This window comes from Pelodiscus sinensis, chromosome 6, assembly GCF_052426305.1.
Source record: "Pelodiscus sinensis isolate ZL-2025 chromosome 6, ASM5242630v1, whole genome shotgun sequence".
NCBI classification, from domain to species: domain Eukaryota; kingdom Metazoa; phylum Chordata; order Testudines; family Trionychidae; genus Pelodiscus; species Pelodiscus sinensis.
The window spans coordinates 61,756,632-61,782,092 of record NC_143057.1 but is presented as its reverse complement, the minus strand read 5'-3'; the positions used below and the strand labels follow the sequence as shown (position 1 = coordinate 61,782,092).

Genomic DNA, 25,461 nt, shown 5'->3' with positions numbered 1-25,461 from the left:
GCTTGCTCAGTATCCCAACCCTCCACCTGACCCCAACACTCTCCAGCCTGGAGACCCCTCCCTGAGCCACCAGCCTCTTCTCCACTTCCTCCTGCACCCAAATTCCCTCCCAGAGCTTGTACCTTTCACCCCTTCATCCCACACCCAAATCCCTCATTCCCTTATTTCAAACCTAGGATGCAGCAGCATCCTTCACATTAAATTTGATTTGTTTCTGCTATTTCTTATGTTAAATTACATTTTTATTAAATTTTTGTACCAAGAAAAACTATTTGTGCATATTTTTAGCTTTCAATAATTTTATACCAAGATTTTGTGTTTATTTTTAAACTACGAATTGAATTTTGTGTTAAAAGGGGGGTTGGATGATGGTAAAGAAGAGGTGGGGAGGTGTGAGGGTTTCTCAAAAATCCAAAGGGGGACTAATGCCAAAAAGTTTGGGAACCACTGGTTTAAATTGTGGGTGGGAGTGAGCTGCAATTGCACCTTCTGGCCACTTGCATGTGCTGTGCCCCTCGTGGAGCAACCAGTCAGGCACTTTCACTCCTGCTGCTCCTCACTTGAGCCTGAGGATGTTGGAGGTGTCCGCAGGTACAGGGTGTGTGTTGATGCCAACCACTTTACTATGCAGCTCTAGCTTGCCCTGATATGTGGCCAGTCCCTCCTTTACCATTCAATTTTGAGGTTTGGTTAAAAGTCTCTGGCAGTCCAGATTTGCCCTGTGGTCTGACTATTGACTACTCTGATATATACTGACACTTTCTTCATGATTTTCTTGACATCTGTCATATTCCCCCTTGGGTAGACCAATATATAACCAGAACAGCAGATGTAATTTTAGTTTCTATATATTGCTTGACCATGTTATGGCACTATGCAAATAAGATTAAATGTTATAAAAGCAAACAAAAAGGCAGCTGTGCCACTGTAGTGTTTTAAGCATAGATGTAGTCTAAATCCCATAGGGCCCTCCCAAATTCACAGCCATGAAAAATGCATTTCAGGCTGTGAAATCTGGTCTTCTGTGTACTTTTACCCTATGCTATATAGATTTCACAGAGGACAAGCATTTCTCAAGTTAGGGGGATCCTGACCCAAAAGGGACTTGCTGGGGGGTGATGATATTGCCATCCTTACTTCTGCACTGCCTTCAGAACTGGGTGGCTGGAGACTTAGCAGTTGCTGACTAAAAGCCCAGCTCTGCATGCTGCTGTGTAGAAGTAGGGCAGCCGCAATACTATACAATACCATGCTTACTTCTATGCTGCTCCTGGCAGTTGCACTGCCTTTGGCACTGGACTTGCAGCTAGTGCTCTCCAGGTGCCCAAAATTGAAGATAGCTCAGTTGCAAGCAGTAGTGCCACAATCTTTCCAATACTCTCCTTTCAGTCAGAACCCCTATATTTACACTACTGTGAAAATTCAGATTTAAATAGTTGAAATCATGAACTTGATGATGCACAAAACTATGACTATGAAATTGATCAAAATGGATCATGAATTGTGGAGGGTCCTACCCATAACACTTATTAGATAGAGTTATAAAAGCTGCTTCTTTTTCCCTTCATCCCCTCAGAAAAGATGGTGGGCTTGTCTCCTCTTCATCTCTGCTCCTCCCCTTGGAGCAGGAGTATGTGTCCCTGAGAATGAAGCATTTTAAATTATGTGCAAGCTGGGCAAGGACAACTCTCTGCACTTAGCAGGGAAACACTACTCCCACACCTTACTTGAGCTCCACCCCTCTCAAGTGAAGGTATGAATAGATCATATTGTGGCAGTGAAAAGTGTTTGAAAAATCCCAGAGCCTGTGAACCATGCATTGAGCAAACACTGGTGCGAGCTTGGGAAGGGACTTGTACGTGGGTTGTGCTGATCTATTTTTTTAAATCTTATTTTAACTGCCAATTCATTTTATTTTAGTAGTCTGAGAAGATTATGACCATCTGAAGGCTATTTGGAGGGCTCTGTGAAATGAGTTGAGGTGTTAGTCCAATGTAACTGTCCCCATCACAACACTACTATAGGCTTTGTAAACCCAGTCTCTCTTCATCTAAAAGGCAATTCTTCAAACATCTTTGTCTACACAAGGAAATTAGGCCAATATTAAGTATGGGTACGGCTACACTGTGGTTTTTTTTTTCTGAAGGTATGAAAATTACGCTCACATTTGGATATCATCTTCCGATTCTTTTTCCGGAAGAGACTTTCCCGCTATTTGGCCCATCTACATGGGGCCAAATGTCGGAAAAAACCCCACCCTTTCGGAAGCCCCCATATTCCTCGTAAAGTTAGGTGTACAGGGGCTTCCGAAAGAGGGTTTTTTCCGATATTTGGCCCCGTGTAGATGGGCCAAATATTGGAAAAGCCTCTTCCAGAAAAAGAATTGGAAGAAGATATGGAAATTCAAGTGCAATTTGTATACCTTCTTCAAAAAAACAACAACACAGTGTAGCTGTACATTTTGTTGTCAGGGGTGTGATCAAGCCATGCCCTGGAAGCAAAAAGCTAAATTTACCTAATCCCAGTAAGGAGTACATTCAATGATGGGAGAATCCCTCCCATTAGTGCAGGGTGTGTCTTCAAAGAAGCACTACAGCAGCATAGCTATAGCATTTAAAATAAAGACAAGCTTGTAAAGCCAGAAATCTTGAACTTTTCAGAGATAGTCAGATGAGCTTTGGATGTGTAGGGGCTCTGAGGGAGATCAGGCAAACATTAAAGTAGACACACCTATCCAAGCTGCTTTGAGATCAAACAGAAAATCCACAGTTCTTCGGAATGTTGAAAAAGAAATCCCGAGAAAGCAGGCTGAGAGGGGCTTTTACTCTAAATCAAGGGGATCATGATTACGGGCCCACTCCTGCTATTGAAGCATGACTGTGGCCTGTTTTGTTTTGTAAAATCTGTAAACAGTTTTTTTAAAAAAAGTGCAATGGACACCCTCTATTGGCTGCAGTTGTAAAAATTGTTTTGTGTGACTTAGAACTTTTGGCATTGAAACGTTTTTGTTTTCCTGACTACATTTATTATATACATATTTCCATTTTCACAATTAATTAAAATGCCAGGATTAAACATTTATTGAATCTGTAGCATAAGTTGGACAGAACTTCGTTTTCTTTACCATAAATATTTTGAAACTTAAGTAACAAATAAATCATTAGAAGTGTAATATTTATTTTAAAGACAGCAAATGAAGTATCAAATGTTTTTCCTCAAGGTGAATCCTATGGGTGGTCTAGAGAGGCTGAGCAAAGGTAATTCAAAAGCTAGATGTATGTTGTACTAGTGGATTCCTAGCAGCTAAGTAAGAATTCCTCACAGTAGACAGAGGAATGCAGTGTGGAGAAACAGAACAGCATTTTCAGGATGTGCTACAAAGTCAAATAGTTCTGTCACCATGGCTAGACTCTAGAGGAGAAGCCCCACCAGCTTCTCAAGAATACTGGAATTATTGAGGCAGTCTGAACATATAAGATAGCATTGTATGTAAAGGCAGTTGATACATAATTTCCAGATCACTTAATAGAAATTCTCTAACAAATACTTCAGAAGCAGGTTGGAGTAGAAGTGTTTACCTGGAAAGCAAGAGATGATGTGTGCTAGCCAAACATCACCAAGGATTTTCAACACCTTGGGGGGAATACAGGCCAAGTAGTAAAAAAGAGTGAAAATACAAAACATTCTCAACAGTCTCTAGAGCAAATGTTCCTTTACTATACAAAGCACAAAAACTACCTTGTTGTAGACTTCTAGTCCAACTTCGGGAAATTAGACAAACTGTTAGATACTACTGCAGTGACTGTCAAGGAAGTATTTCAGCAGGCACAGTATCCCAAACTGTGTCATTTTTAACAGTGAAACCTAGTTTACATGCAGGGAGCTGAGAACAAGGATTTAGAATCATATTCCATAGTAAGTTGGTTGCATTAAATTGTTTTTTAAAATGGCTACGTCTTATTAAAGGCAGCTGCAATACGCAAAGAAAATATACATAGAAAGCCATCTTGAATAGAAGAAACACTTCCAAAACAGGCATTATCCAGCCTTGTAGAAAACTTGATGTCAAGATACATGATGGTTGCTGTCATGGTAGGAGTGAAGTGTCAAAATGCCACAGGGTTAAGAGAACCAAATGCTGCTATCATAAAGATTTGAACTTGCTCCAACAACATCAAACCCCAGGAAGGTACAAGAGAATTGTGAAAGATCTGTCTTCTTAAGGCTGGAGGAAAACACTGTTGTTACCAAGTAAATTAAAAGGTGCCAAAGGATTCCTGGTTTTAAAAAATCACGTAAAGAGTAACATTTATTCCGGCCTAAGCTTGTATGGGTAAAACCCACTTTTGCGCAAGAGTCCTTATGCAAAAGGTCTTCCACAAGAGAGCATCCACACTGCCATGTGCTTTTGCACAAGAGATATGCTTTTGCGCAAGTGTTCATGGCAGTGTGGACACTCTCTTGCACAAGAAAGCTTTGATTGCCATTTTAGCCATAAGGGTTTCTTGTGCAAAATATTCATGTTGCCTGTCTACACTGCCTTCTTGTGGAAGAGCTCTTGCGCAAGAGGTCTTATTCCTCGTGGAAAGAGGAATAACTCTTCTGGAAGAAGCCCTGTTTTCTGATGCTGTACAGTAAATTTACTTGCATAAGAATGCGCGTGCAGTGTAGACACTCCGCAAGTTTTTGCACAAGAACAACCATTCCTGCAGTGTAGACATAGCCATATATTTTTAAAGGAGCACAATCAGTATAGAGCCCTGTAATACAAAATTGGTATCTGCAGATATCCGCAGCATTGAATTTGTGTTCTGGACTGACAAGGGATGCAGAGGTCCCAGAAGGGGGTATTATAGTATGACTAGCGTCATGTGTAGGAACCCTGAGCTCTCTCTGAAGGAAGTACTTGATGAGAGAGACCAGGCTACTAGTGGTGCAGACAGAAATTAAGTCCTGCCTGCTGCCCTACCCTGGTTTTGGTTCTCTCAGGCTATGTCTACACTTGCGGCTTCTTGCGCAAGAACTCTTGTGCAAAAACACGTCTACACGGCCATGTGCGAGATGTGCTTTTGCGTAAGAGCATCCATGGCAGCGTGGACGCTCTCTAGCGCAAGAAAGCTCTGATGGCCATTTTAGCCATAGGGCTTTCTTGCACAAGAAATCCTTGCCGCCATCCACACTGCCCTCTTGCGTAAGAGAGCTTACACCTGTTAGAAAAGAGCATAGCTCTTGCGCAAGAAGCCCTCTCCTACCATGCTTTACTGTAAATCTTCTTGCACAAGAGTGGGTAGGCAGTGTGGATGCTTTGCAGAAGAAAGGCCCTTCTTGTGCAATAACCCGCCACTGTAGACATAGGGGCTGCCTCTAGACTCGCATGATTTTGCGGAAATACTTATTTCTGCAAAAAAGCGTCTAGATTGGTACAGATGCTTTTGCACAAAAGCATCCATGCCCAGTATAGATGTGCTTTTGCGCAAGAAAGCTCCAATGGTCATTTTAGCCATCGGGCTTTCTTGCGCAAAAAATTAAGATGCCTGTCTACACTGGCCCTCTTGCACAAGAGGGCTTATTCCTGAGCAGGCACGTCAAAGTATTTGCGCAAGCACTGAATTCTTACATTAGAACTCAGTACTCTTGCGTAAATTCTCACAGCCAGTGTAGACAGGTGGCAAGTTTTTGCACAAAATCTTGCCAGTCTAGATGCACCCAGACTGTAGACCCAGCCTCAGTGTCTCAGCACTGCAATGACAGCAGGTGTAATGCCTTGGGGCAATATTTTAGGGAGTCTTTGTTTCTTTTCCTGTGGGTCATCATGGCCAGGCAGGGGAGCGAGAGGCACCACACGTGCGTGCATGGGGAGATTATGTTAAAACATTCCTCTGCTCCACGCGGTCGCGCCCGCCAATGCAGGGACCCTCAGCTGAGTCCTGTCCTGACCGCGCCCGGGCGTGGCCCGTGGGAAGGCCGAGTGCGGGGGGCGGGCGGGCACGCGCAGCGATCTCGAGCGCTAGGAGCAAGGGGGCGGGGCCCGTGGAGAGACCTCGCATCTCCTACCCCGCGAGAAACTAGAGCGACACAAACCTTCCTCACGCCGAGGCGTTTGAAAGTGCGCATGCTCAGCGTTTACTCCGGCCTTTCTACAGAATCCCACCGACGATTGGTGAACTGCTCACATTAACGCCGCCGATGATTGGCTTGACGGGAGGTGACGTTTGAAGGGAAGCTGGCGACGCTCACTTGCGAGCTCTGGTTGGCCTGTTCCACGGTAGGGCCCGCCCCCCCAACCCTAGCGGGAGCGGGACGGAAGCGATTGGTCCCGCCCCCTCGCTCGGTGGGTTCGTGTGCTAGGCCTCCCCGCCCCCCTGCGCTGCTCGGGCCCTGTGGCGTCGGGATGAGCCGCGCTTCCCCATGGAGAGCAAACGGGCCGAGATTCCCAGCAGCGTCCTGGACGATCTGTGCAGGTAACAGCGGCCGCTTCCCCAGCACCCGGGCGCCTGGAGCCGCTTTCCCGCCCCCGCCGCTCCCCCCGCTTTGTGTCGGAGCCGGTACCGCCCGCTCCGGATGGGGAAGTTGCAAGTGAAACTGGGGCGGACAAAGGGCGCGCGCCAGGCTAGCCCGGTGATGCCCGTTGCGGTAGCTCCGAGCGAGTCACTACGCGCGCGGGCCAGGTGACGTCGATTGGCTAACGAAGCGATGGCGGCGCTAGGAATGAGGAAACCGTTATAACTTTCTCAGCCTGGCCTCGGGGAGTGGGAGCGCTGCCGCCCGCCCGCCCTGCGAGGAGCTCAAATGGGGCTCAGTCAGTAGGGGGCTTGGGATGGCGAGCGGTTCGCGTGCTGCTTGAGTGCTCCTGCCGGTGGGTGAGTGGTCTGGCAGCGAGTTCGGACCCGAAGTAGGTTATGTGACCTGGCCTGTGATATGGGGGTGGAGGGGCGGCGGTTTCTGTTGAAAGATCTGGTGGCAATTCTTAGGAGGAATTAAAACTGCACCTTCAGCTGCTGCTCAGCCTCACTAAGAGCCATCCTTTCATGAGTATTCAAAATTCCTGGAGAGAATTGAGGCATGTTTGTTTTACATTAAATCCTCTGTGATTTGTCAAGTTGCAGTTATAATGTTACAGTTCAGTTTTTGTGGGGTAGGAAGCTTGGTTATAAGCTAAGAATGTAAAATTCCAGTTAATTAGTTAACCAGTTAAAGCTAAGGTTTAACTGTTTAGGCAGGCCCCTGACCCCTGTGTAGGCATGGTGGCTGTCTTCTGGTCTTTGCTTCACCTTTACTCCCCTGCCTGGTTTATCTATAAGAACTAGGGATTTGAACGGTTGACTTGAACAGACCATTTTCTGACCTTACCTGCTTCTTCTGTGTCTTATCTTTTCATTTTGATGTTCCTGTTTATTGCTTTTTTCTCTAGAAAGTAACCTCTTGGGAAGAACATTTACCATCAAACAGCAAAATCCACAAAGTAAACTATTTTATTAGAGAGAAATTATTTTTCTCTAGTTAGTAACAAAAGTACATCCTGTGCTTTGAGTAATAATCTTGGAAATGTTATGTACCAGAATAGTTGTATGCTATGGCAGACAAGCCATCATGCAACGGGCTGGCAAAATTTATCTTCTATTTGGGATAATTCATTATTCAGTACCATGAAAACGTATTTAAAAAAAAATTCTGTCTCTTAGCCATGCTCACCTGTGGAGTTAATCTGGCAAAGCTCAAAGGTTGGGTTTAAAATAGTGATCTTTTTTTTACCTCATGCTCTTAGTATCCTCCATTTTTCATTGTGTAGACCACTTTGTAAGAGAGAGCATCTAATTATCTGCTTTTCCTCTAAATATTACAAGTCCCTGTTATGTGAGTCTCAAAATCTTTTTAATTGTGCAGACTGCTAGGAAGATCGCTGCTAGTGGGGTCCCTACATTATAGTTTGAAACTTCGTGCTCTAATAATGCCTTGTCAATGTTAGAAGTTTTGAAAATGTAATGTTAAACCATCTAACCTCTGTCCCTTTTTTCCTCTGACAGTCGATTTATTTTACACATTCCCAGTGAAGAAAGAGACAATGCAATCAGAGTGTGTTTTCAGATTGAACTTGCCCATTGGTTTTACTTGGATTTCTACATGCAGAACACACCAGGATTACCTCCGTGTGGGATAAGAGACTTTGCTAAAGCTGATATCCGTTTTATTGGTACACTATTGTTTGTTCAGTGCTTGTGGATAAACTGTGTACTCCGGTATGGTAGTGAAATCTTGTTTTTCTACGTAAGTGTTTGCATAACAGTCCCTTTGTTTGAGTGAAACAAAACTAGCTTAATTAGAAGGTCTTAATAGTTATTGCTGCTACAATATAAGAGCTTTAAAAAAAAAAACACTTGCTATCTTTCCCCAGTTTCCAAAGAGCCTTGAGAATTCATTAGCTTATTGCTTGATTTGGGGCCTGTCATTACTTTATCCCGTAATTGAGAGTTAAGTCAGGAGTTCCTTTTGTGTCCAGCGTGGTCAAGCCCAGGAGGGGCTAAATATAAGGGTTCTCTCTCTCTGGCATATTCCTTCCACTAACTTAATGGATTTCTGTGGAGATAGTGAAATGGGTGTTAATTTTGCTAGAAATAGAATAAAGTCTCTGGGTTTTACATGGCATGCAACTGTGAGGGGTTATGCTACTTGCTATATGGTTCTTTCATGATGTGTTTATTTAGTAATTCAAATTATTTATAGCCTCTCTTATGGTGGATTTTTATAATTTTCATGAAGATTCTTATACCTGAATACATGGCTTAAGCAATATTTCATTTGGGGTATTCTACACTGAACAAAGGCTTCTCTAACTTTAAAGAGGAATCATTGTATAAATTGCTTGCATAGAAGTTGATAAATCACCATTTGGTCTCTGAGTCTGCAGAAAGTAACTCCTTAAATGGATTATTCATGATATCTTAATTTTTGGCTCCAGATAAACAAAAGCAAAATGCTATTCTGTACAGAAAGTGGTGCTTGTAAACATTTGTTTTGGGTGGGTCTCTGTGCAGTTAGTTTCCTTAACATGTTTCTATACTTTTTGGGCATTGCCCTTTTTTACTGCCTCAAGGTGAAGATGTGCAAAGGGTTTTGGATGAGTGGAAGGAGTATAAAATGGGAGTACCAACCTATGGTGCAATTATTCTTGATGAGACGCTTGAAAATGTAAGTATAAAATTAATTTGGGAACATTTGTACAACAAGAGGGCTGAGTAGAAAGGATGTTAACTAGCTTTAACAGCCCCAGCAATTTTTTGTACTTTATGATCTTTTGTCTGAAGATGTGGTTTTTAAACATTACCACTTCACACTTCTGTTGAGTTTCTGTACATCCCTTGGTTGTTAGGTAGGCTGTAGGTGTTATCTTTATTACTATTATACCAAAGGCAGTTGTGTATTTTCTTTGTCTTTACACCACATTTTATTGCTTAATTAAAAAATATAATCCTATAACAGAGTTAGTAACTTTGATAAATCTGGTAATCTGTAATGCTAATGGAGCATATGATAAGGCCAGGCAAAAATGTCACTTTGAGAACTACGACAAATCTATGAGATCAATATTCTTGCCAGCAAGTTAAGGGAATGTGGATTGGATGAATGGATGGTAAGATGGATAGAAAGATGGCTAGAAGGCCGGGCCCAGTGGGTAGTGATCAACAGCTCGGTGTCAGGATGGCGGTCGGTTTCTAGCGGAGTGCCCCAAGGTTGGGTTCTAGGACTGGATTTGTTAAATATCTTTATTAATTACCTGGATGAGGGGTTGGATTGCACCCTCAGCAAGTTTGCAGATGACACTAAGCTAGGGGGAGAGGTAGATGTGATTGAGGGCAGAGATAGGGTCCAGAGGGACTTAGACAAATTGGAGGTTTGGGCCACAAGAAATCTGATGAGGTTCAACAAGGACAAGTGCAGAGTCCTGCACTTGGGACGGAAGAATCCCAAGCATAGTTACAAGCTGGGGACCAACCAGCTAAGTAGTAGTTCTGCAGAAAGGACCTGGGGATTACCGTGGATGAGAAGCTGGATATGAGTCAACAGTGTGCCTTTGTAGCCAAGAAGGCAGATGGCATATTAGGTTGCATTAAGAGGAGCATTGCCAGCAGATCCAGAGATGTGATTATTCCCCTTTATTTGGTGCCGGTGAGGCCACATCTGGAGTATTGTCCAGTTCTGGGCCCCCGACTATAGGAAGGATGTGGACACATTGGAGAGGGTCCAGCGGAGGGCAACCAAAATGATTACGGTGCTGGAGCATATGACCTACAAGGAGGGGTTGAGGGAGTTGGGTGTATTTAGTCAGCAGAAGCGAAGAGTGAGGGGGGATTTGATAACAGCTTCAACTTTCTGAAGGGAGGTTCCAAAGAGGATGGAGAAAGGCTGTTCTCAGTAGTGACAGATGGCAGAACAAAGAGCAGTGGTCTCAAGTTGTGGTGGGAGAGGTCCAGGTTGGATATTAGGAAAAACTATTTCACTAGGAGAGTGGTGAAGCACTGGAATGGGTTACCTAGGGAAATAGTGGAGTCTCTATCCCTAGAGGTGTTTAAGTCTCAACTTGACAAAGCCCTGGCCAGGTTGATTTAGTTGGGATTGGTCCTGCTTAAAGCAGGGGGCTGGACTTGATGACCTTCTGAGGTCTCTTCCAGCTCTATGGTTCTATGAATGGGTATTCACTACTGCATTGCTTGGATTCTTCAGGTACTGCTGGTTCAAGGATATTTAGCAAAGTCTGGCTGGGGATTTCCAAAAGGGAAAGTAAATAAAGAAGAGGCTCCACATGATTGTGCTGCTAGAGAGGTAAGTTCCATTGATGAATGTTTAAAAATTGCTTAACCCTGAATTTTGAAGGAACAGAATCTGGACACTATGTCAAGCAAGCAGGAGAGTTATTACATACACAGCACTGGGTGGAGTGTCACTTGTTAAGCTCAGTGAACACTGCTAAACAGTAGGTTACGACTAGTTATATAGGATGCTCAATGGGCAGATCAAAGTGATGGGGGGAAGAGTGGGGAGATCTTGGACTCCCTGGATAGATGCTAATATTAAGGCAAGATAAGAGCAATAATATAAAGTTACATAGTATTTCCAGTAAAACAAGTATTTAAACAAAGCAGACATCAATTATCAATCATCAGTTAAGTGGTGATATGTCTGTCAGCTTCAAGAAGGTTCCTCTTCAGGATGTGGTCCATCTGGGGATTAAAGCAGAGACCATTAGGAGTACTTAACAATGGTACAGTTGTGCCTAGCACCACTGAGTGTCATGTCCTGTCTCCCACCCTGGGCTAGGTGTGCGGGGTAGGGAGCTGGACGGTAACTATCATGTACTGTAACAAAAAACAGGACTATGTAACACTTAAAAGACTAACAAGATGGTTTATTAGGTGATGAGCTTTCGTGGGCCAGACCCACTTCCTCAGATCAAATTTGGAAGAAAATTGGCAGGACCATATATGCCAAAGGATACAATAAAAAAAAATGAACACATGTGAAAAGGACAAATCAAATTTCAGAACAGAAGGAGGGTGGGGGGGGAGGTAAATGCCTGTGAGCTAATGATATTAGAGGTGATAAATGCGGAAGCTATCTTTGTAATGGGTAAGATAACTAACGTCCTTGTTAAGACCTAGGTGTAAAGTGTCAAATTTAAGCATCAATGACAGTTCAGAGGATTCTCTTTCAAGTCTGGTGTTAAAAGGTTTTTGATGCAGGAAATCAGATTGTTCAGACAATTCCCTTTCTGGTTGAAATGGCAGGAAACTGTTTTTTCTTTGTGATCCTGTCTAATATCTGTTTTGTGGGCATTGATTCTTTGGCGAAGTGTCTGAGACGTTTGTCCAGTGTACATAGCAAACGGACATTGTCAACACATGATAGCATAAATTATATTTCTGGATGAGCAGGAATATGTGTTCTTGTAGTCATACCCCACTAACACCAACCCTGGAACTTTCCCTTACAGCAACCCGTTGCCAGCTTTGTCCACATATTCATTCTGCTGATACCATTAGTGGACCTAATCAATTGAGTTATGATCAAGAACATCTATTCCTGTCTAGAATATTTTAGTCTGCCTCAGAAATTTTCATCCTACAATTTAAAAAAAAAAAATTCTTTGACAAAGTAGTTTCTCACATGTTGAGAGTAGGAAATTCTAGCAATCTCATGGTGTCTTTCTACAGAAAGCGCCTCTTAAATTATTCTTATTCTTAGTGTCTACCACTACAGCATTTGGTCCCGTAAATAAGAAGGTGGTGCATGAAAGAGGTCACTTTTCACTCAAGATAAAGTTGCTTAAGTCTGCACAGTAGGGCATATTAAATTAAATCCGATTTTAATTGTTTTACATTTCTACTTTTTATTATTTTCCTAAAGAAGGTGGCTTTAAGTAGCTGTTACCATTAAAGCATGTTATTTGAAACTAAGCGTAGTCTGTACATTAGGGGTCTCAAGCTCTGGTTGGGGATGTCCTACCGACTAGGAGTAACTATAGAATCTGGCCTGGACTACCAGCAGGCCAAGAGGAAAGGGAAGCTGTCCATTACTGGCCTCCAAACCCTGCCTTTTCTCTCTCTCTCCCCCCCCCCCCCCCAACATGGCATCCTGTCTCCACAGACGCAAGTTTGGGGATTGCCTGTGCCATGTGGCAGCAGTGGTCGTGAGCCCCTGCACTCCCAGTGGTGGCTGGAGCTATGGAGGGAAGCAGAGCACACTGGAAAAGTGCACTTGTTCCATTTCACCACTGCTCCTGTTGCCTCAGGTTGTGCTGTGTGAGAGACCGCTACCACCATGCAGTACCAGACCCCCGCTCCTGGTAATCTCCGAGGCTGCATCCTCAGGAATGAGGTGCCAGTGAGGAGAAGAGGGTGGGACTAACCCCTCGAGTCTGCTGAGAGTCCTGAGCCAGATTGTGCAATTGCCACAAATCCCACAGGCTGGGAGATTGAGACCCCTTCATGCATTTCTTAACTGCTAGATTTTTTTTATTTCACTCTTTGTCAAGCTCTGTTTGGACATTCAGATTCAGTTTACTCAAACAGCATTTTCATTTTTTAATAAATACAACTACCTTAAGTGCTTGATACATAATGGGAAATTTTATCAAAATTTATCACAGAAATTATGATCTGTATTTAATTGAACTGAGTCATGTTCTTCAAGATTTTAGAACTCCTTGGTAGTGGGGGGTTTTTTAAGACTAGAAGAGGAAATGTTAGTTTTCCTGCTATTTCAGCTAGGGATGTGAAAGCTTAACTGGTATGCTGCTTAATATTCCAGTTAACCAGTGTGAGCGGGAGCTGCTCTCAGCTCACCATGTGCAAGGGGCTGCTTCAGCCACACGGGGCCTGCAGTGGACAGAGGCTGCTCTGGCAGCCATGGAGGGGGAAGGTGCTCCAGCCCATCTGAGCTGGAGCACTCCCCTTTATTCTCTCCCCCCCCCCCCCCCAATCAGTTAACTAGTTAAACAAAATTTAATATCCCCAATAATTAGAAGAGGTGAATTTTTTACATGGGGTACTGGTCTTGATCTTAACTGTAGCGGACTGAGCAGTCCACAGTAATGCCATCTAGACCGCCTCTAATCTACAAGAATGCTCAGGGAGTGTATAAGACAGTTTTGCTCATAGATAAAACGATGGATATGGAGAATCACATTGAATATCATAAAATACCTTAAAGCTGTAAATCAAACTAAATTTAGATAAAAAGCCACAAGACCCATATAAAGATTGTCATAAAGATGGTGCAAAGTCTGTAACTTGGTGGTTTCCTTTAAACTGTAAACTACATAGCTCAGAATTCAGTCACTGGTTACAGTGCCAAACATATGTAAATGGGACATGCATTATACATTTTAAGTCAATTCCTGTGCAAGAAAAATTTAAAATTGAGTTTTAACTTACAAAGCTAAAGGGTCAAGCCAGCTAATAAGCATAGACAATGCTATTAAGTTCAAATGACACAGCTACATTTGTTAGGAATGTGAAAAACAGCAATCCGGACTAGTGTATCTAGGCCTACTTAAAAAATGTCAGAATGAACATTGGTTTTCTGCCCATGTGTGGAATAAATGTTGTGTGCTGAGGTGTATGGATGTGCACCACCAGTAGAAACAAAAAATCCCGGTATTGCATGTAAGTGTAAATGAAGTAAAATTATGAAATGCATAGACTAGTCAAAATATTAAAATAACTCCCTTTGAAAGAATAAAATTACAGAAAATATATGTGCATTGCAGGAAGTACTAAGAAATAACAATAATACAAGTATGTGGGAGATGAGTGTAAGCCCGACTTAGACTCTGTGTGAGACACCAGCTAAGCTGGCTGTTGGAGAAATCTTGAAACCATGCATTTCCTCTTTTTAAAAAAAAGCACTCCATAACTGTTCAGAGTAGACCTCAGATTGCATCAGGTCTGAGTCCTGAGCCAGGCGGTGTACCCTTTCGTTGGGTCTGTGGAAATATGCACTAAATACTTACTCCTGGGGAAGTTCTGCGCCACTGTGCACGCGCAGAATGCATTTCCCTCACAGATTTTGTTCCCCGCCCCCAACCGAAAATAGATTGTCGGGGAGGCGCTGCAGTTATACATCTTATGTCTCCCTACACTCCCCTCTCATCCCCGATCTGCTGTGGCACCAGAAGAGAGGGCAGGAGGCTGAGGGTTAGGGTAGCCATCTGTGGAGAGAGGGGCCAGTGGCTGCCTTCCTCACAGTGCTCTGCTTGAGGGGCCAGGTGGGGAAAAACAGGACCTGTTTAGGGGACAGACAGGGACACATGAGGCTGCTGGGAGGTCACAACTGTGGTTCAGAAGGGCTAGTGCTTTTAGGGGAGCAAATTATGGAGAGGGCAGAGGAGGTAGTGAGGTGACAGGGTTGAGCCATTGGCTAATGGAAGTGGGGATGCAGAAACACATGTTGGGGGAGTGAAGGAACACATAGGGACAGGAATGGTAGATGTACCTGACAGAGAGATGCTAGAGATCAGTCCAGGGTCTGCATGGGGAAGACTCTCCAGCTCCTGACTCCCCACCCCAAACAAATAAACCCCAGTAATATTCTTCCACCCCAGATCCAGTAGCCCTTCAGGTCCAATTCCAGGCTTCTTTCCTGTCCTTCAGCTTCTTCATTACGCTGACTACCCCAAGCTGCTGTATTGCTTTTGGGGAGTGTGGGAAATAGGTGTAGTTTGAGTAATAATTTATTTAAACTACATTCTGTTTTAATATGTCTAGTAAGGAATCTTTGTCAAAGAGTTCCTTAATCTATTTTGTTGTCAGACATACTTGCTGATATTTATTTTGAAATAAATTGCCAAAATAATTGAAACTGGCATAATATTTGTTGCTTTGACAGTATTTTAAAATTTGGCATTTTTTATTTATGTGCAGAAATTTTAACATTTTGGCAGAGTTCTCCTGGGAGTGCATACTGGAAAAGGCCACTGTACAAACTGCATTCATTTACTTTTATATTTTAAAAAGTATACCTATCACCAGGTGACAAGATTGTACAATGCTATCGAATTTTTGACAAAGATTTTGTGACTGACTGACAGTTATGATGCAGCCTGCAATACCTTCATTCAATTTTATGAAGCTGAATAAAACCTCTGAGTTAGTTTTAACATCCTTGGAGTTTACTATTGAAAATGAAGTTGTGTACTGCTACTGTGAGATTGTTCTATTTACCCTTCCCATGAAAATACTTTCAATGACACGGGCTGATTAGGCAAGTTTATTCAGGTTGTGACCCTGTCAAAAAAGTTGCCCATTTGAGAGGTATGCAAATACTAGTTCACATAGTATTGTCCCTGGACAATCCCATCAAATACCATACTTGCCACTTATCTTTCATTAACAGACTGTGTTCACCTAACTGACAGTTTACATAGAAAAAAGAGCCTTGTGCCCTGCCTGTATTCTGCAGCTGAAATAAGGCAAAGTCCAGAGGTGCCCATGCACCTCTTCCCTTGGATAGATTAGAAAGAGGCTACAGCTCATCAGATTTTCTTTCATCCCACTTTTGAGCAGTGTTACCTTTAATTTTTTCCATCCATATGTGAAATAAATTTTTGCTATGTGAACCAAGGCATATGTGAATGTGCATCACCAGTAGAAACACGTGCTGCTGGCAGTGGGTGCTCTGCTAACCAGTTGGGGAACATTTGAATCTCTCTTGGGTGGTTGCCCAAATTCTCAGGTTATAGGGAATACTGGTGTTGAGTCTTTGCAGATACTCAAGTTATTTCTACACTGTTTAATACAGTTAACAGTGAATGCAGCTGGAGCATATGTAGATAATTCCCAGTTGCTATTGATTGATCTAGGGCAGAGTTCCCTGAAAGCTGTGTGGTTGGGTGGCTATGCAGGAGAGATTGGAATGCCGAGCAGAGCACCCACAGCCAGCAGCATGTTTCAACTGGTGATGCACATCTGCACATAACACAATGTTTTCCATACACAGATGGAAAAAATTGAAGGGAACATTGATCCAGGCATATACCGTAACTCTGTATTTCCTAGTTTTTTACGAATTGGGGCATTACTGAACTTAACATTCTAAAAGGGCACAAGCTATTATTATCACTACCTTTAACTCTGGGTTAACAAAGGTGGTTTTTGTTTGCCATTTAATCTTTGTTCTTTTTGCTTGGAGATATGTTAAGGAAATAGGGTTACTCTGGCAGCAACTCCTGTCTGCAGGGGTCCCAATGGGAACCTGTCCCTCCACACACACACACACCCTACCCCACCCCTGTGGACAGGGGCTGCTGCTGTGAAGCAGCCCCTGTTCACAGCAGCCTGGGCTGGCTGCGACCAGAGACTGCTCTGGCAGTAGCTCCTGCCTGTGGCCAGCTGGGAAGCCGCGAACAAGGGCAGCTAGACCTGGCATAAGCCAGCACTGAACAGTCTCAGCTTGCATGGGTCTGGGACTGCTGAGCCTCTGTGACTGCTGTGCCTCTGCATTTTAAATGTAGTACAAGCCACCCGGCTCTTATTACATTTAAAATGCAGAAGCACAATGGTCCCAGAACAAGCCTCCCCTTATCAACTAATTGTGTGGTCAGTACAAATTGTATCGACTACATGATTAGCAAAATACCCATTCCTTAATGTCTTTTTAGTTTAACAGCATTCAGCAAAACTTTCATATTTCCTCCCTATCTTCTGTTCTAACCCAGCACTTGCCTTTTACGTAGGAGACTAGTTCACGTTAAAAGCATTAGGCAAACAAGGGAAAAAAGACAGAGCTCTTGGATTTGTCTCCAGACTATAAAACAAGTTGACTTTCTTTTGGTGAAACACACAGAACTTTTCTGTGTCGTTCATTTCATGGATTAAATACTAAGTTATCAGGACATAGGAAAAATAGTCTTTTTAAAGGCTTTTATGTGAGATTATCTAACCCAGCTCCTCATTATGAAACAGCCTCCCTGAATGGCTTGTTTTTGTGAATATGGTCTTACCACACAAGGGGAATTTAGACATCCAGCTGCATTTTATTTTGGTCCCTTTTTATTAATCTTGGAAAATTTCTCACGGTATATGAAGCAGTAGAAGGTGTGTTGCTTCCTAAAATCTGTACTCTGAATGGTCTACCCACAACTGCAGAAATCTTATTTACAGATTTTTTTTTTTACAAATTATTTATTTTTCTTATGTATTTGTCAAGATCATAAGTGAGGGAACAATGCTAACTCCATAGAGACAAGTTGGACTGTGAAAACTGTTTAATCAAGAAGTGTATATGTAAAGGTTGGCACAGATGTCAGTGAAATGTCATATGCTGAACAGACTTTGCTTCCAACCAGTTTGGTGTGTACCTTGGTTCACAGATGTACATGTGCAAAGGATATAATTTGTCTTCAGTAAGATTCCTCAGGGCTGTTTTTTGGTAAGATGTTTACAATATTTTCTGTCCAGAGCTTTGATCAAAAGCTTCCAGTAATGATAGCTGTTTTTAGTTTCTAAAGTGACTTATTTGGTGAATGAGGAGATATTGGAGTCCCCTCACCTCACATATTACTTTGCAAAACATAAAGGCTATGTCTAGACTGCCCCCTCTTATTCAAGAGAATATGCAAATAAGGTGAAGTGGTGAATATGCTGTGCCTCATTTGCATACTTAATGAGCCACCATTTTGCACAAGGGGCTTTTGCGCAAAAAAGCTGTCTTGTGCAAAAGCCCCTTGCAGAAAATGGCTGCTCATTAAGTATGCAAATAAGGTGTGGCAATATTCACTGCTTCGCCTCATTTGCATAGTCTCTGGAGTAAGAGGGGGCAGTCTAGATGTAGCCAAAGAGCCTTAAATGTCAAGATGATTACTTATTGTTCTAATCTTCTCAGTAATGATACCTGGTAACAGTATAAATACTGTATTATGAAGTGGATGAAACCATTTTTTTGTTTAAAGAATTCTGCATCTAAACTTGGTTTGTGCTCATATTGAAGGGGCAGGTTTGTATTTTCCAATGGTGAATTGTGAAATATTCCAGTAAAATGTTGTTCCATTATTTTGTGTGTGTCAAGACTTAACACTTTGATTCCTTCTGAGCAAAAGGTTGTTATAGTATGTCAGCAGACAGAGTAATTCTAAATTCTGTTTCCCTTTTTTCAGCTTGAATGCTTAGTTTTAATTTAGTAATATTATATTTTTGCTAACCTACAGGTTATTCAGAGTAATTTATGGTACTGTTGCCTTTTTGATACAGAATAGACATAAGAATGAATATTATGTGGGGGTTCACATGGTAGTAATAGTACTAAAGATAGGAGAGAATTAAAATATAGCAATCAAGTTAGGAACTTTTTAATTTTTTTGTAACTCTCTGGATGTCTAAACTCTTTAGAGCCAATGTGTTTAACGTTTATCTGATGCAACATACTTTTTTTTTTTTTTTTTCCACATATCCAATGGGGATCTGAAAGGTTAACCAGTTAACTTGCGGATGCTGGAGCAGCTCCCCAGCTCTCGCCTGGAGCAGCCTCTGTCCACGGTGGGCCCAGGCAACCTGCAGGCAGGGGCTGCTCTGATGGGAGCTGGCAGCAAGCCTTAGCGCAGGGCTGGGGGCAGGAGCTCTGTAGGCGAAGGGCTGCTCCAGATGGTCTGGAGTGGTCCCCAACCCAGATCCCACTTCAGTTGATTTTAACCAACACCTAACCAGTTAACCTAAAGTTTAATCCTTTAGCTGATTAACTGAGATTTTACATCCACAGTGTCCAGCATCATCAACAAGCAGCTACACTGTTTTTCCTTGTATTTGCTTGCCAGTGTGGAGAAGCATCTTAGAGCAAAGATAAATTGGGGTAAATTAATTTCTCAGCATTCCCAGAAAAACCCTTGCTCTTTCACAGATTGTCTAAATTATTTTCCACTGCATGCTCTATAGCTATAATGTACAAAATCTGAGGGTACAGCGGTTAACTTCTCCCATTAGCAATCAAATGTCTATGCATTTGTGAAAATATTACAGTTGCTATCAAAGAACTAGTATAAAGTTCTGATGTACCTTCAAATACATTTTTGTAAGGCACAATTTTAATTTGACCTGTCTGATTCTCAGGTGTTTGAAGAAACTGGTTTTGATATTAAAGATTACATCTGCAAAGATGACTTCATTGAACTACGAATCAGTGATCAACTGGCACGTTTGTACATCATTCCAGGAATTCCAAAGGACACACAATTCAACCCCAAAACCAGAAGAGAAATTCGGGTACACATAGTTATGTTCAATAGACTTTTTTTTTTTCAGATTTCTATTACCTCAGTAAAGATTGATTAAGGTTTAATATTAAACAAAAGGTGGTGAATGCAGCATGAAGAGTGTTGGGTTATGTAAAATGTATTAGGAGTCTGGGGTGGCTATACGTTAGTGGTTAAGGAGCTATTGCCCTTTAAACATGTTTTTCCCCTTTGTCCTGGCAGCCTTGGGAGATGGTTGCATTGAACAGTGTCTTGTTTTGTTTTCGCACTTGTTCTGTAAAAATATTTTCAGGATCAAAGGGCTTTTCTCCCTCCTTATAAGCTGCTGATTAAGACAATATGTAATGCTGAATCAACTGCAAACCAGTAATCAAACAGGGGTGGATATAATTGTATTTGTCACCTGCTTATTAATATTCATTGTGTAGAGTTAATACCAAATAAGATTTTTAGGGAAAGCAGTGATAAGATGTGTGAAATTAACATACGAAAATAGATAAAAGGGTGTAACTGGTGCCAAATTATGGCCACTCAGAACAATGTGTTGGGGGTCCAAGGTTAACATGCATTGGCAATAAAGCAGTTTTGTGTACCTCATCTGCTCCTGCATCTCCTGTTTCTTCTCTAACAGAGACTGCTGGTCAACTGCACATTATGACATCTGGATTTATCATAAATTGGCACTGTAGTATACAGGCTGACTCTTAACAATAAAGCACATCCCACTTTCTCTTCCTGTAAATATGGAAAAGCTAACTGAAATGAAAAAACCCTCTTAAGTCTTTATTTTTTATAAGGTTATAAATATTTCTGGACACTATGTAAACCTTCATATTGGAAGAGTAAAATGGGCTTGCTTTCATTCTGTAAACAGTATAAACCAGATGTAGTGTATGACTGAGAGCAGGAGTAGATTTGGTTGTGGGACTTACTGGGAGCCAGCCAGTGTGTGGGTGATCTGAACTCAAGTGGACTTCTAGACACTGTTGTGATGGAGAGGAAATTAAAGCACCTAATGTGTGAAGTTCTTGTCACTGCCTGTGACATTCATTGCCTCCTGAAACTTGAATTTGAGTCTTCGAGCAGATAACGTTTTAACTTTTTATATCTATTTTGTTTTAAAACTAGAATTAACTCCCTCTTTAGCTATACCTTTTGACTACTGAGTGTAATAGGGACGACAGCCCTTTATTAAACATTCCTTTTTTCTCCTTAGGTTGGCTCCCTAGAGGTATAAATTACTAGCTCCTTGTTTAAGCACCCTATTGACTTGATCTAGTTAAAACCTTGATTTGCATTTTTATGTTTTGGGTAAAGGCCCTTCAGTCTGCCTTCCAGTATGCTAAACTCTGAGCGTGTCATATGAATTGCAGAATCATGCTAGAGCTGAACTGATTAGTGTGAGGGGTTAACTGGTCTTTGCACATTATTTTTTCTTAGTTCTATTTCGCATATAATTTAAAATCATGATAGCCAAAACCATCTTTGTAAGCAACACACATTATGATAGCCAAAAGCATCTTCACAACATTATATAAAAGGCATTTGCCCTGCCCCCTCCTCTTGCCTGTCTCTTTGCTTTTGTTTGTTTCCATTTCTTTGTCCTCTACCATACCCTGGAATCAATACCCTTAATGGTGTTTTTCAGTTCTGTTGACCTCAACATAATGTATGCTGAGGTATACTCTTGAGTGATTGCTGCTGATCTAATTCTGTTTAGACATAAAATAAGATGGGCTAGAGTTGGGGGAGGAGCAGGGAAACAGGCTTTGAAAGTTATTTGTATTTTCTAATTACCATTGTTTCATTGTGTACAATCAAGAACTATGTTGTTGCAACCTTATTTTAAATGGGCTGACTTTCAGTATGAGAGATTGCATACTGCATTCCACATTTTAGGGATCTTTGTCATCTCAGTGTTTATGCATTGTAACACACATGTGGTGGTATATCTTTTAATGGATCACCTTCATTGGTGTAAAAGATAGGCTTTTGAGTTGCACAGAGTGCTGTGCAGGTGTCTTTCATTCTGCAACCAGCACAGCTACAACAACTCTGCAAATTTGAGAGAGTGTCCATTACTTTGTGCTTGTGGCCAGAAAAGTGATCCTAACATTTTAAGTAATTCAGATCTTTGCTGTAGTTCTTTAAAAATTAAAAAAAAAATTGTGCATGATGTGCATTAGCTTAAGTCCCTTGATGGCTTCACTAAAGTAATTACTTTTTTCTGTGTTTCAGAACATTGAATGGTTCTCAATTGACAAATTACCATGCCATAAAAATGACATGACCCCAAAGTCCAAGCTAGGTTTGGCGCCTAACAAGTTTTTCATGGCCATTCCCTTCATCAGGTATGTTCAGGATAAGCCAAAGTCTAGCCTCTTGTTTTCAGGACACAGTTTTTTGTCAACAAAATCTAAACTTGTTCACAGACCATTGAGAGAGTGGCTTTCTCGAAGGTATGGAGACTCCTCTGATAGTGACAATGGTTTTTCATCTACTGGGAGCACGCCATCCAAGCTCAACTTGGAGAAAACAAGGTGAGAAACAAGATGAGTATGACATGTCTCGACATTTTTATAAATCATTGGCTATACAAAGCTGAAGAATGTCCATTCTCTTTCAGATTGGTCTTATAATAGGTTAAAGAGAACTTCATAGGACTGTTAGTAGAATGGAGAGGTTAATAGTGCCCTGATGTGCTTGAAGCTATAGAAAACTTTAGAATATGGCAAAACAGATAATGTCCAGAGTTCCTATATGGGAATATGAAAATCAAGTGAGAAACTTTTTTATAAAAGCTGAATTTTTTTTTATCAGAAGGTAAAATGGATAGATATGTTTTCTAAAATAATCAGTACAGAAAGGATGGAGAGGTGCCCAAAATGATGGAACAAAGAGAGAAGCAGTAATAGCTATGGTACTTAATTTCAGTTTTAAAGAAAGTTAGATAAAAGTGGCAGATGAATTTTAACTGATAAATGCAGAGTAATGAATATTGGAAAACAGAGAGAATAAATAAAAAATATAGTATGATGGGGGACTAAATTAGCTGTTTTCACTTGAGAGGTATTGGAGTCATGGTGCATTCTCTGAAAACATTCACTTAATGTGCAGCAGTAGTCAAAGTATACAATACAGTAACAATCTGATAGTCCAGCACTCCTGATAGTCCAGCATCAAAATGGCAAGAGCCTAGTGAGTGAGCTTCAGCAAAAAATGAGTCACAAGGTAACAGCGACAGCAGCTGAACTGAGCAAAAAGGGTAAAAAGGCTTTTAAAAGAAAATATTACAGTATACAGTATGTATAATAAAAAGGGTTAAGAACACTTTATATACAGTATAGTGTGTGTGTGTGTGTGTGTGTGTGCGCGCGTGTGTATATGTATATGTGTATATATAAATGAATAAAAGCAGCTTATAGTACCTTCTGATAGTCTGGCACCATCTAGGTCCCATAGGTTCTGGATTATTGGAAGTCTACTGTATTAGGTATCATTAAGAAAGTGATAGGACATATATTAATGCCCATATTGTGAATACTACATGTAGATGTGGCTGCCTCAATCAAAAAAAGATATCTTGCATTGAAAATTCAGAAAAGGGCATAAATTAATAGGGGTTTGGAATGGCTGCCATTTGAGGAGAGATTAATAAGACAGACTTCTCAGCTGGGAAAAGAGATGACTAAGGTAGTGGAAAAAGTGAATAGAGGCGTGTTTGTGGTTGTTTTTTTCCCCCTCCATAACGCAAGACCTAGGGGGTCACCAAATGAAATTAGTAGGTAGCAAGCTTAAAACAAAAAAGTGTTTTGTCACACAATGCACGGTTTCAATCTGTGGAACTCCTTGCCAGAGGGTGTTTTGAAGTCTAAGACTGTAACAAGGTTCAAAAGAAGCTTGATAAGTTCATGGAGGGTAGGGCCATCAATGGCTGTTAGCCAGGATGGGCAGGAATGGTGTCCCTATCTTGTTTGACAGAAGCTGGAAATGGACTTGATTACCTGTTTTGTTCATTCCCTCTGGGACACCTGTTATTAACCACTGTCAGAAGACTGGATACTGTGCTAGAAGCACCTGTGGTCTGACCCAGTATGGCTGTTCTTATGTAAAACCAATGTTATGGTGATAGAGAGGGAATTGGGTGAAAAAACAATCTTGTAACATGTTAAACCACTGGGAGATGATCTAACAAAATTGGAAGTAGGGGATCTTAAATGTAAACAGGAGGGTTTCTTAGCAGTTGTGACTTGTCAACTTGGATTGGTTTGAGAAGTTGCTAATTCAGCACCCAACACTGCTGTCGTGTTAAATTTAAGTATCTAGGTGTTATCTTGTTATCTACACAACCCTAGAGGTGAAAGGATTCTAAATATAATAAATCTTTTATTTTTTGCCACATACTGTTGTCTTATGATGTCCTATTTTTGCCTTTGTGCATAGCTCTTCCCAATAACCAGTTTAGTGAGTGGAGAAAATATTAAGATCCATTGTGTGTCAGCTTTAGTTTACCTTGTAAGATTGAAGAAGCAGAGCAGTATGTGTGTTTTCTGTTCAGTCATCATAGTCTTGAATCAAAGTTCTTTTGCAGATAACTTTTTTTTAATGGGTTAGATCCAAACTTCGTTATAGCCAGCAGATGTTTCCAGATGGCTCTCCAGGAGACCAGTGGACAAAATACAGACAACCACAGCAACAGAAGCCATATAACAATAATCATTCTGAGATATCTGAAGCTTTAAAAATAAAGGTAGGTTTCATTTTCCAATCCATTAGATTTGTTTGGAGCTCTTAAAATCAGTGGTAGCTTTGTTCACTTTTAACTTTTTGTTGTATGGGGATAGATTCTTGGGTTTATTGCTCTGTCAGTGGTGGATCGTGGTGCCCCTAGGAGTAGATCACCATGGCCAATTGACTGTGCGGCTGCCTCTTTTGATGCAGCCCAGCTGGAGCGTGGCACAACCATGGTGGGCTGAACGCCATGGCCAGCTGGGCTGAAACGTAGAGGGGTAGCTGCCGAGCCAACTGGCCACGGATTCAACCTGCCAAGGTTGTGCTGTGCTCTAGCAGTTAACTTGTTAACTTTCCAGCGTGGGGTGGGGTGGGAAGAGACATACGTGCATCCCTGGCTCTTGTCTCTCGCTCCAGGAGGGGGCGGGGCTGGGCCTGTTCCGCAGAGCCGGCATATGTGATGTAGTGTGCTGGGGACTGGGCCATGCCATGCTGTTCCCTGTGGGCTGTGTGCGGGGTTGGGGAGCCCCTTCCCCAACACCCCACTGTGTCCGGCCAGGCTGGAGCCAGTCCTGGGCTCTGCCTGCCGCAGCCCCGGACCTGCTGCCAGCGGACAAAGGGCTGGGTCAGACAGGGAAGAGACTCTTGCCCCCTCCTTGCACCAGTGCTATTCTTGGGAGGCTGCAAGTCACAGCAATGATGCCCTGTGGCGGTGGGGAGGCAGAGGTTGCACTAAGGGATGATGGGGGGAATCAGGGGGCTGAGGGGAGTGAGGCTGGAGATATAATTTTACTTTGCAGAAGCTGCACTTTCCTTTGCTCCCCACTTCTTTGCCTCTCTCCCCAACTAGCTATTCGGCTGCATTCTCACCCTTTCACCTTTTTTGTTACTCCCCTAGCTCCATTCTGCTTCCATAATTTCTCCAGCCTCCAAACTTTCTCCCAGACCCTGCCCTCCTCACTCCATCCTGAACCCAACCTCCCACCCAGATCCTG

General features: G+C 42.1%; 1 protein-coding gene across 6 annotated transcripts in view; it reads left to right on the top strand.

Moving 5' to 3' along the window:
* The window catches only part of DCP2 (decapping mRNA 2), a 44,451-nt gene that overhangs the window by 5,462 nt on the left and 13,528 nt on the right, over nt 1–25,461 (top strand). For 2 of the 6 annotated variants that reach the window (XM_075932000.2, XM_075932001.2), the window contains exons 2-8: nt 8,025–8,176; nt 9,059–9,186; nt 10,720–10,818; nt 19,593–19,745; nt 21,974–22,086; nt 22,168–22,275; nt 24,350–24,485. In XM_075932000.2, coding sequence (XP_075788115.2) covers nt 8,025–8,176; nt 9,059–9,186; nt 10,720–10,818; nt 19,593–19,745; nt 21,974–22,086; nt 22,168–22,275; nt 24,350–24,485 — 889 coding nt within the window. The other 4 variants (XM_075932003.2, XM_006134461.4, XM_006134462.4 and 1 more) reach the window with 4 other exon arrangements.